Source organism: Zerene cesonia, chromosome 1, assembly GCF_012273895.1.
Source record: "Zerene cesonia ecotype Mississippi chromosome 1, Zerene_cesonia_1.1, whole genome shotgun sequence".
Taxonomy (NCBI): Eukaryota; Metazoa; Arthropoda; class Insecta; order Lepidoptera; family Pieridae; genus Zerene; species Zerene cesonia.
The window spans coordinates 8,755,937-8,768,082 of NC_052102.1; the positions used below are offsets into that span (position 1 = coordinate 8,755,937).

A 12,146-nucleotide genomic window follows, 5' to 3' on the forward strand; every position below is an offset into this window, starting at 1 on the left:
ATCATATAAATTTATATCTTTCAACGTTTCAAAAAATAATATTTACCTCCATAAGCACATGTTTATATCAATTTCCATGCATCGAATTTTCTAAAAATATTAAAAAATATGGTGGTGTAGTCCTTACCAATCCACAATAAGATTTAGATTTATCCATAGTTCTTTATGTATATTACGGTTCTTTATTTTGTTTCGAAATACATATAAAATTATATTGTACCTCGATCAATTACCTACCTGCAACCGAAAATTCATTTAATTATAGGTATTCTTCCTTTGTGTTGTTTGTTTGAAAATTAACATGTTTTAAAGTTAATTAACAATTGATAATAAACAACAATTATGTAATCCAAAATATAAACTGAACAAACACACGTGAGATAGTGATGCAAATAGCACACACCCGTACCAAATCTCATAAGCTCCAATATTCATGAATGCGCTTAATGAACCAAGTGTCCTTGTTGTTATAGGCTAATACAGTATTATATAATCGTCATATGATTACTAACTAATATAAACTTTATATAAAAATATTATACTTATATTTGTTAGAAATTTAATTAGTTCTAATGTTGAATACCGACATTTAAGTTCGTAGTAATTATATAAAAATCTTATTATGATTAAGTAATTTCCTAAAATCATGTCGTATATATAATAAGAAGATAAACTGTTGTACATGAGAATTGAAATAATTCACACGAGCTGCAATGCCAACATTTTTTCCTTTTTAATGACTAAAGTAAATGATATTAAGAGCTATATCGCCACTTTGTGTAATCTAAGACTACACTTAATTTGTCCTTTAATTTATAAATGACACTCCAAAAGCTATTTCTCAGCGGGTATTTGCGTGGTTTTAACAAGGTGAGAAGTTTCTGAAATCCGTTCTACTTCTAAGAAACCATGATCCCTTTAATCTTGAACCTTTACAGAATAGATACCTACTTGTAGTTTATAACTATAAATGTCTAGAGATAAACTTGATAATTTCGTATTAACGATTTTTTTAGTTGTAAATAATTAATATTTAATAGAAAATGCTAATCGTAAAATAAACTGTATAATCTTTTCTTGATATCAAAAAACGAAACATCATAAACCATCTGCGTACCATATATATATATATATACCACAGATAACATAATACTATACCAGGTTATACCTACGTAGTTTTTTATAGATTCCAAATAGACAATGTGTGAATAGTAAACTGATCCAAGGCTATAATATAATATACCAGTAGCTTCCATAATGAGTTCAAAATTTTCTTCGCATATGCATAAATTGTTCGATTCGTAGGCACTACGATAATGGCACGCGTTAGAAGGCTGAGTGTGACGGATGATGGAGAAACACGTAAGATATATCGCGAGCCATTTCATTATTTTCGGTTGAAATTTATTTTCGCCTTTAAATATTCATGTGCCATTTATCAAGCATGGTTAGATTGGTTAGCCATAGATGTTATAGAAATTTAGCATGTTTCTTTCTAATTTCGATTTTTATATCTGTCTCCTATTATTTAAATTGAATTTTTCATCATTTTTATGTAGATTCAATCGCCCGGGTTATATTCAGGACGATTAGCTGACTGACTGACTGTTTTTCTTTTATTTTTTGTCGTCGTTTAATACCTGACATTCATGCATTGAATTTCACTTATATGTAATGACCGTTGTCGTTGCTGTTATATATACAATCATTGACACAATTAGAGTAACCATCAAAATATTTTTTGGAAGTTTTAAAAAATATGTTGTAAAATGAATAAAGTGCTCAATATAATTTATATATAAATGCATACAGAAAAATATTTTATCGTCCGATCTTTCTCTTTTTGTACCATTTATCTAATTACCTCCTCTAATTTTGGATGAAATCAACTTTCAGTGACACCGCCAGCACAAAGAGTGCAGTTTATACTAGGTGAAGATGTCGATGACTCCACAATGGAGTCCCATCCACTGTTTTCTGAAATGGAGGAACTTGTAAAAGACGGTGATGAACTTGAATGGAAAGAAACAGCACGATGGATTAAGTTCGAAGAGGACGTCGAAGAAGGTGGCAACAGATGGTCTAAACCACACGTAGCTACTCTGTCTTTACACTCACTGTTCGAGCTGCGAAGTCTCATTTTAAATGGTTCGGTTATATTGGACATGGAAGCAAATTCACTAGAACAAGTAGCAGAACATGTTTTAGACAATATAGTGATGGATGGATTTCTAGGCTACGATAATAGAGAAAAAGTTAGGGATGCACTTTTAAGACGACACAGGCATCAACACGAAAAACGAAATCATCATCATAATAATATGTCAAGGTTGCCGTTGATTCGATCTTTAGCTGATATTGGAAGGAACCATTCTTCGTGTAAAAGTGAGTATTATTAGTATAGCTGGATCATAAACAATCATTTTTCTTAATGAACTTGGATGTTTGGCGATATCCTATCAGGTTTACAGGAAAGGGATGTCAGAAGCGCTAGCTCAAAAAGCTGTCGAGGACCTTCCTCGTCGCCAAACACTGCTCTTCTTCATGCGAGCGACACACGAGGTTGCTATCTAGCTGTCCCAGGTCAGCTCAGTGTGAAACAATTAATGTGCACCAAATCCCACCAAACACGCTATGTAAAAATGCGTGAGACACGTGCACTCGGCTAGTGTAGGTTGTACATTACACCGAATATTTATACTCGTATATATTTAATATGCCCCAACCAAAATTTCCAAATTGTGTCAAATTGCTATATCCTTTGCGATCACTTGGCATTGTATTTCAGTGGAAGAGGGCAGTACAACCAGTGGACAATCTCACAAAGGAGATATTGGTCGTTTCCTAGGCATCCCTCTTGCGGGTAACCGCTAAAGTTTTTATTGATGTTTTTCCTCTAAACTTTATTATTTTTAACTAATTGGTATCTCTAAATGTTTTCTGTACCTATACATATTTTACACCATATTATTTTGGCTATACGCTAACTTTCATAGTTGTTGTGAATTCAGTGTTTTCTCGCCACATTAAAATTATAAGCTTTGCTCGTGCTTTGTCAGTTAAAAGTTTATTTTTCTCTATTACTGCTAGATAGTAATAACTTAAGATTTCCAACACAATGCACATAAATGTCATCATTAAATCATTAATTCACCATTATCAAAATAAATACAACCATCATTTTGGACACGTTTTTGTTCCAATGCCATTACACATTAAAAAAATACCACTATATAAATCAATTTATGATATTATGGAACTACGCATGATTACAATATATTAAAATAGATAGTTTGTTAAGTTTAATTTATTTTCAGGTGCACCACATGATGAAGGTATGATTAAAAGTCCGAGCAGTGCATCTATGCAACATAATCATGATGTAACAATGAATGGCGATGTAAATCATAAAAGTAATACTCACTTCATGCGCAAAATCCCTCCGGGAGCTGAGGCTTCCAATATATTAGTTGGCGAAGTTGATTTCCTGGAAAAAACTTTATCAGCGTTTGTTCGATTGAAAACGGGAACAATTATGGGAGATTTAACGGAAGTGCCAGTACCAACACGATTTATGTTTGTATTGCTAGGTCCACCCAACAGTAATTCTAGTTTTCACGAAATCGGTAGAGCAATGGCTACTTTAATGTCGGATGAGATCTTTCATGAAGTGGCATATCGAGCAAAAAGACGTGACCATTTACTAGCAGGAATTGATGAATTTTTAGACGCCGTTACAGTTCTCCCACCTGGCGAGTGGGATCCTGCTATTCGAATTGAACCTCCTGCAGCGATTCCATCTCAAGATCCTCGTAAGCGGCCAAACGATAACAATATAAAAGAAGAACCTGACGAAGAAGAAGAAGAACAGCGTCAACGAGAAGAATCAGGTTTAGCCCGAAGCGGAAAATTATTTGGAGGCTTAATAAACGATTTAAAAAGAAAAATACCATGGTACTGGTCGGACTTTAAAGATGCTCTAGCATTACAGTGCATAGCGTCTTGGATATTTTTGTATTTCGCTTGCTTATCACCTATTATAACTTTTGGAGGGCTTCTAGGCGAAGCGACTGGCAAGAACATGGCGGCGATGGAATCCTTAGTTTCCGGATTTGTATGTGGAATGGGTTATGGCTTTTTTTCAGGACAACCATTGACAATTTTAGGATCGACGGGGCCTGTTTTGGTATTTGAAACAATCGTATTTGAATTTTGTAAACAAGTCGGTTGGAACTATATGTCGTTTAGATTTTGTATTGGTACTTGGACAACTGTTATTTTAATTACGCTTGTAGCAATTGATGCTAGTGCATTGGTTTGCTACATTACTAGATTTACTGAGGAAAATTTCGCCACATTAATTGCGTTTATATTTATTTACAAGGTAAGCATTATAAAACATATCATTCAACTGAAAGCAATAAATAGGATAACGTTATTTTTTTTTTAATTTCAGGCCGTTGAGAACGTTATTTCTATCGGGAAAAAGTACCCTCTAAAGACACGCCCTGATGAAATTCTCAATTATGAATGTTATTGTTTACCAAGCAATTACTCAAGAGTGTCTGAACAATTTAATTGGACGTCCGTCGATAAAGAGTCCTGTAAAGTAAGTAATTATTTTCTAAGTGTTGCACACGTGTTAGACTCGTTAACATAATATTACATCAAATTATAAAACCTTTTTTTCAGTTTTATAATGGAACTCTTGCCGGCGGGGGATGTGATACCAAAGTATATGTTCCAGATGTATTTTTGATGTCCATCATATTATTCCTCGGAACTTTTGCAATTTCTATAATTTTGAAAGACTTTAAGAACTCTCTATTCTTCCCATCCAAGGTAATATTTTACAAATTGATCATGTCTACAAAAATCTTGCATGCTTTTTATTCTGATACATAACATAGTGAATATATGATTATTTATTGTGCTTGTTTTAGGTTCGACAGATTATAAGCGACTTTTCGGTAATCATAGCTATTCTATCAATGTCCTTCCTAGATTATAAAGTTGGTGTAAAAACACCGAAACTGGAAGTTCCATCTGAATTTAAACCAACATTGCCATCAAGGCAATGGGTGATCACTCCTTTTAATGGTAATCCTATATGGTCCGCTCTAGTCGCTATCTTACCAGCGCTATTGGGAACAATTCTGATATTTATGGATCAACAGATCACTGCAGTTATCGTCAACCGTAAAGAAAATAAGTTAAAGAAAGGCTGTGGATACCATCTAGATCTATTTGTATTGGCTATTTTAATACAAATATGTTCGATCATGGGATTGCCCTGGTTTGTGGCAGCAACTGTACTCAGTATTAACCACGTAAATTCTTTGAAAGTCGAATCAGAATGTGCAGCTCCAGGTGAAAAACCACAATTCTTAGGAGTAAGAGAACAAAGAGTTACACACATATTGATATTTTTAACAATCGGCTGTTCGGTTGTGCTCACACCAGTATTACGACACATACCTATGCCAGTTCTGTTCGGAGTCTTTCTTTACATGGGTGTAGCTTCCCTTAAAGGTCTTCAGTTCTTCGATAGGATATTGATCATGTTCATGCCACAGAAATACCAGCCTGATCACATGTTTCTTCGACAGGTATAAAACTATTACCATAAGATCATTTCTTTTATTTCAAAAATATAACAGTGACTCATGATAACAACTTACTTTTCAGGTACCGATCCGCCGCGTACATATATTCACAGCTATACAGCTGACTTGCCTAATCTGCCTCTGGGTGATAAAATCCTTCTCCTCAACATCAATCTTGTTTCCGCTTATGTTAGTTGTGATGATTGGTATTAGAAAGGCGTTGGACTTATTCTTCACAAGAAGAGAACTGAAAATTCTAGATGACGTCATGCCTGAAATGACGAAAAGGAATCAAGACGAGCTTCGGGAGCTTGGTGACGGAGAGGTGGGATGGCATGCAAAACTGTTCACCTTTTGTCATCAGAAATAAGTTTATCCAACGCAATTTAATTATGTCATCTTTCGTACGTAGTTCTCATACGTATTTAGTACCCAGATTTATTTTGTAAATAAAATCAATGTGTATGGATGTGTTTTTTATTGGATCAGTACCCGCTCAATTCATGTTTATGTAGAAAATTATGTAAGATTGTGGATAATTTTGTAAATACACGTCACTATCATGTAGCGCATTGTGCACAATTAAAAGATACGTCATGTAAAAATATGTTTACTCAAAACAATTCTTAGGCTATTCCATTGTAGGATAACACCAAGAGCAATCCACCCGAATATCAAGAGAATTTACAAATCCCATTAATAAATGGGAACATAATGAATATACCCTTGGCATCTATCAACATTTCTGAAGAAATGAATAAAACTGGAATCTGGAAACAAGTAAATAACAGTAATTTGAGCAAAGGATGCGATGAAGGGAGAAATTCAAAACCTAAATCTGGGAAAAAGTCGTAAGTTAAACGATTTATAGCTTACTTTTAAATTAATCTAAAACATTTTAATTTATTTTCTTCTTCTGAGTTTATTCACAATTAACATACCGCAACATAAATTAACCCCGTTTCATTTTCACTTTTAGCACCAAACACAAGAAGCTAATGTCAAAGAACATCCAATCAGAGGTCGAGAGGCGTCTCTCCACGATGGACGAAGTTGAGGAAGATGACTCTATGAAGGTGTGCGTCAAAGATACCAAATTCTAATTGAATCGGTAGCACCAACGAGACGGCATGACACGGTACCCCACACTGGCATGAGCAATCGCAACGGCTTTTCAAAGCATAATCTGTTTCAATTTACACTTTTTTATCTAATTATTAATTAGAGTGTGTAGGACTCCACTTTAATCCCGTTTTGCACCTCAGAATACTGTGTTCAAAATTTTAGCTTTTATTTCGATGATAATAATTTTTCACTTTTAGATTTCCAAATCTTAGTTATCATTTATTAACTTATTTATTCTCGTTAGATTATATTAGCAAATTGATTTATTAATAGATTTTATTTTGCATGATTCTTGGCTGTTTTGCATGCAATTTGTCGGCATAAGACTTGTCTCCGAGTAATCTAATCGTGTTCTCTTTTACTGATATTTAATTACAGAGCGAACTTCTGAAGCGGAAGGATTCATGGAGTTTGAGTGGCAAAAACGAATGCAAGAAAAATAACGTGTCTGCTGAGACATCGGTCTAAATAGCTAGTTATTTTTATAAGAACGGCAATAAACACTAATTTCGTGTGAGATTATCTGCGTAGCCCAAGATTCTATAACTCTTTATTTTATTAATGAATTTTCGTTATTCAATATAGTAGTCATTTTAATCTTTACAAATTGTACCTAATTAATGTAATAATACTCTCCAATGTCCAGAACTAAAATGGTCCCATATTCAAATTCTTCTTTAAATATGATAATGTATACAATGGTTTGGATTTAATGTGTTTATACCTTACGCATTCTTTAAGATTTGTACTATACTTGTAGGTTTTTAAGATTTTTAAATATACATAAATGTGTACCTATTCATTTTAAGATACGTTTTTACACCCCTTCTGAATTCATATTAGTCACATTACTATCTTCATTTAATAACCTAATGTAATTTGTTATTTGATAAATAGATCTAGATTAAATTAAACCATTTTTGTGTCACTATTCACGAAGATTACTTAATTAATTAATTGTTAAATTATTTTAGAACTAGACTAAGAATTGAAACATTGGCACAAACTGTGTAAGCAATTACTAAAATAGGCAATTAATGGTAGTTAATGTTAACATTGATGTCGTGTACCTTTCCTCGATGTTTGAGCCAATTACCATGATTTCTTCATTGCTAGTTAATTATATCAAGTAGTTTTACATTTATTTCAACCCAAACGGGTAATAGCTATTCCTAGAAATAACCACTAGTTTATGTAGGCATGTAAGCAAGTGCCAATAGAAAAAACACCATTAGTATTTATTTAATTATAATTTACAATCTAAATGTACTAGATATTGTCTCGTGTATTCACGTTTTAGCATAAGTAGTTATTGGGAATATAAAGATCGAGTAACAAACATGGCAAGAAATACATAGGTCTAGGAAAATTTATCCAGACTAAAGGTTTACCTAAATATGATATAGATTTAAGGTGAAATTGCTATTTTCAGCATGAAAGGAAACACCATTTAGTAATGTTTTGTACGTTTGCAAGAAAAAATTAAAAGATTTATGTAATTTCTATTTTTGAGTTCATCTTCTGTAAAAAGCCTCAATGGCTTTAGAATATTTGTATTCATCCACGTTGTTTGCCTTTTCTTTGCAGTCTTGAGTCTAAGTGAATTTAAATATCCTGTATTTAGTACTTCATTATAAAATCAGACACGACAGAGAAAAAAAATGATATAAACAAATAGACAGGTATTTTTATCAGTTATTTGATATCTAAAACCATTACTGGACATATTTATCATTATAAACATTAAATGTCATTTAATTAATGCTTCCTTGTAAAAGTGTTGTATTTGCATTTGTGTCCTGTTTACATTTAAGCATCATTGTACCTGGTTGAATGTGTTTGTTACGCGTTTATTTTTTTGATCTTGAGTGTTGAGAATAAATGTTTTTATAAATGTATCTGAAGTTTAATTCTTCCTATGTCTAGAACAGAACTAGTACAGTAATCTTATAAATTCTTTACTGTATGACAGAACATATTTTGCTTTGTACACTTTTTGCTATTTGTTATTTAAAAGAGAAACGATCTCAAAAATAACTTTAAAAAATCAATGGCGGAATGTTTAAATACAGAATGTACATTTTTTGTTCCTTTAAAATGTCTAGTAGTATAAACGTAGTAAAGTATGCAAATCAAAATAATCTTAAAAAAAAAATCTAAAAAATAAACAGAAATTACTCTACTTAAGACTACAAAATAAAACCACAATACATCTTAAAACTGTATATTACATTATTATATGATTTAATACGATATCATTAAATAAATTATCCTAAATTGTCTAGGCGGCATTAATTCTTCTTTTTCTTTTGGTCGGGTAATATGCCCATTTCTTCTTGGTATTTTCTGATGAGTTGTTCCTGAACATCGGGTAAGCACGGAGAATAACGACTGTACTCCATACTAAATTCACCTTTGCCTTGCGTCATTGACCTAAAAAAATATTAAGGAATGAAAAGTAACTGGTATAATACGATTTTTGAAAAAAAAAAAAACACACTAATTTGTTTGACCGAAAAAAATGTATAATAATGTTTTCATCTTTTACTATACCTACCATATGGATATAGTAGGTAATAAAATTCCATCCAGCACACAGTCCAAGCAAGCATTCAGCGTACAACAATCTACCTTCAACATTACACATTACTAAGTCATAAAGTTCTATCCCACCTCAACTCCCCCGCGGGTTCAAACATACCATTCAAAGCAAGCATTTTTATTATATTACACACTACCTAATTAGTAAGAGATAAAGTTCCATCCCACCACAACTCCCCCGTGGTTCCGAACATACAGTTCCAAACTAGCATTCAGCGTACAACAATCTACATTCAACATGCTAATTACTAAGTCATAAGTTCCATCCCACCTCAACTCCCTCGCGGTCCAAACATAACATTCTAAACCAGCATTCAGCGTGCAACAATCTACCTTCAACCTAGATAGGTTCTTATTAGATAATAAGAGATAAAGTTCCATCCCACCTGAGCTCCCCCGCGTATCCGAACATGTTGTTGAGCGGCACCTCCGCGTAGATGGTGGCCCAGCCCTCGGCGCCCTCGGTGCCGGTGATGATGCCGCCGCGTTTGTTGAGCTGCCCCACCACCGTGCCGTGGAACTCGTCCGGCGTGCTCACCTCCACGAACATTATCGGCTCCAGCACTTGCCACGCGCCGTCCTCGAACACTGCCACGGAGATAATAAGTAATACATATAAATTATCGTGTCGCGTTGTTTGTCCGCGATGTTCTCCTAAACCACTCAATCGATTTTAATCATCATGCACACTATGTGCTGTTTGATCCAACTTAAAAGATAGGATTACTAGTTTATATCATTTCAATTACGATTAATGATAACCCGGGCGGAGACGGGGCGTGCAGCTGGTAAGCAATAAATAAAATCTTGTTAATGTATATGTCATCTAATAATTGTTAACACTAGAGTCCTTCGTGTTTTGTAATGCGTCGACATTATTTATCAGTAAATTATAATATATCGAAGCGAAAGGATTAAATTGTAAAATGCTTTGCTTTTCTTGCTTTCTTTTATCTTTCTTTCTTTCTTTTCTTTCAAATTGGCATTCAATATAATGGGTTATATCAGCATTAGTTTTATTAACAACATAGAAATGGGAGCCTCTGTATAGTCGCAACCTGCAATAAAACTGAATTCTTGGCATAATAGATAACTGTTAATTTTTTCGCAATAGTCGAACGAAAAGCAATGCATTTAATATAATTGTCTTTACACTATACATTAGAATATGCTCTATAAAATGTATATATCTTAGTAGTGCATCAGGACAACGGATAAACATATTAATCATCATTCTGTTATATATAGAATTTTATTTTTTTCATATTTAACAGATAATTAACCCTATCAAAAAACAAAACCGTTGGTTAATATAAATACAACCCAGCCAAAACATAGGTAATAATACCGCCAACGTACCTTCTTTAACAGCCCCCTTCGCAGCCAAGAAGAAGGCCAATTCACTGGAGTCGACAATGTGATGGGCGCCATCTTGCAAGCGGAACTTGACACCGGACACCTTGTGGCCGGACAGGTAGCCCTTCTGGCACGTGTCGATGAAGCCCCTCTCGATGCCCGGCACGAACTGCTTGGGCACGTTCGTGCCTATCGTCTCGTCGACGAACTCCAGCACTGGAGCGGAACGGGTGCTTGTGATTATTGGGAATAAAGAAAATAAAAAAAAATAAAAAATTATCAACAATTATTTGGTATATAGGTCGTATTGAACTATTATTTATATGTTTTCATCATGATTCGTTGATAGACTAACTATCTGCTATAATACGTTTTTATTTTTATTTTATGAAAGTTATATTGCTATTAAATCACTTACTCCCAGCAATTATCTGTCCATTTAATTTTTAACTTGAAAACGACTATGATGTCCATTATTAAACATGCTCAACATTCCATAGGAACCCAACCCAAAAAAATAATTTATATGATAGCTCTAACTTTTTTGCGGTAGCTATACCTTCAATTCCCACAAAACAACTTGAATTAACTACTCATAGTAAAATGAATTAATTGGATAGTTTGACTCTATACCCTGTATTTATTTATAATTTCTCCCATGTTGCAACAACATCTGAATATATATCCCCCCCCCCCATACTCACATGTATTCTGATGCGGGGACAACGGCTCCATGATGCCGGTAACTCGAGCGTACTGCCCAGCACCTCCCGATTGTTTCTTGTGCAAATAGTCAAACGAGCATGGTGACATAATTGTCTCTCTGTAAAACGATAAATATAAGTTAATCCTATTATCGTCTATCCTACTAATATTATAAATGCGTAAATTTGTAAGGATGTGTGTGTGTTTGTTGCTCTTTCACGCAAAAACTACTGAACCGATTGAAATGTAATTTGGTATATATATAGAGGTTATGTTTGCAAATATTTTATTTTAGTAGTTATCTCTAAAAGAAAATATGCGATTGCTCAGTGCGAGCGAAGCAAACCCTAATTATCCCATAACATGCGCACTTTTATGGTAAACTTTACTGTGTAAATTCATGTCTTTTTAAAAAATTAAGATTTACAATTTCGTGTCTTGGATTGTTTATTATTGTACTATTATCGCCATCTGTTGGAAAATTATAGAAATAACATTGATCATTGAGTGAACAGTGATTATTCCCGACTGCGATTCTGGATTTTTCGCTAATATTGTGAGACAACAAGAGTACAATGACCTAACTCAAAAAAAAAAAAAAATAGTACCAGACAGAAAAACTATGCGGTATTATTAACGTCAACAAAACATTTAACAAGGCATATACGAAATCATTACATAGTACCTAGTCTTGCCATAAATATTGTAATAAAGAAAAAAGAAAATTGTTAACTGCAAATAACATTTATTACT

General features: G+C 33.6%; 2 protein-coding genes across 6 annotated transcripts in view; one reads left to right on the top strand and one right to left on the bottom strand.

Moving 5' to 3' along the window:
- The window catches only part of LOC119831130 (sodium bicarbonate cotransporter 3), a 40,628-nt gene extending 31,999 nt beyond the window's left edge, over positions 1-8,629 (top strand). Inside the window, exons 4-15 of one of the 5 annotated variants that reach the window (XM_038354425.1) lie at positions 1,306-1,362; positions 1,897-2,385; positions 2,464-2,583; positions 2,789-2,863; positions 3,318-4,384; positions 4,457-4,609; positions 4,693-4,842; positions 4,944-5,609; positions 5,689-5,931; positions 6,252-6,457; positions 6,586-6,682; positions 7,110-8,629. In XM_038354425.1, the coding sequence (XP_038210353.1) occupies positions 1,306-1,362; positions 1,897-2,385; positions 2,464-2,583; positions 2,789-2,863; positions 3,318-4,384; positions 4,457-4,609; positions 4,693-4,842; positions 4,944-5,609; positions 5,689-5,931; positions 6,252-6,457; positions 6,586-6,682; positions 7,110-7,199 (3,413 nt within the window). In that variant the 3' untranslated portion in view covers positions 7,200-8,629. The remainder of the gene's footprint in view (positions 1-1,305; positions 1,363-1,896; positions 2,386-2,463; positions 2,584-2,788; positions 2,864-3,317; positions 4,385-4,456; positions 4,610-4,692; positions 4,843-4,943; positions 5,610-5,688; positions 5,932-6,251; positions 6,458-6,585; positions 6,683-7,109) is intronic. The other 4 variants (XM_038354393.1, XM_038354400.1, XM_038354416.1 and 1 more) reach the window with 4 other exon arrangements.
- A 321-nt stretch (positions 8,630-8,950) lies between these two features.
- The window catches only part of LOC119830078 (elongation factor G, mitochondrial), a 9,070-nt gene continuing 5,874 nt past the window's right edge, over positions 8,951-12,146 (bottom strand). Inside the window, exons 8-11 of the mRNA XM_038352926.1 lie at positions 11,393-11,511; positions 10,692-10,904; positions 9,719-9,920; positions 8,951-9,164 (exon numbers count right to left, since the gene is read on the bottom strand). Coding sequence (XP_038208854.1) covers positions 9,023-9,164; positions 9,719-9,920; positions 10,692-10,904; positions 11,393-11,511 — 676 coding nt within the window. The 3' untranslated portion in view covers positions 8,951-9,022. The remainder of the gene's footprint in view (positions 9,165-9,718; positions 9,921-10,691; positions 10,905-11,392; positions 11,512-12,146) is intronic.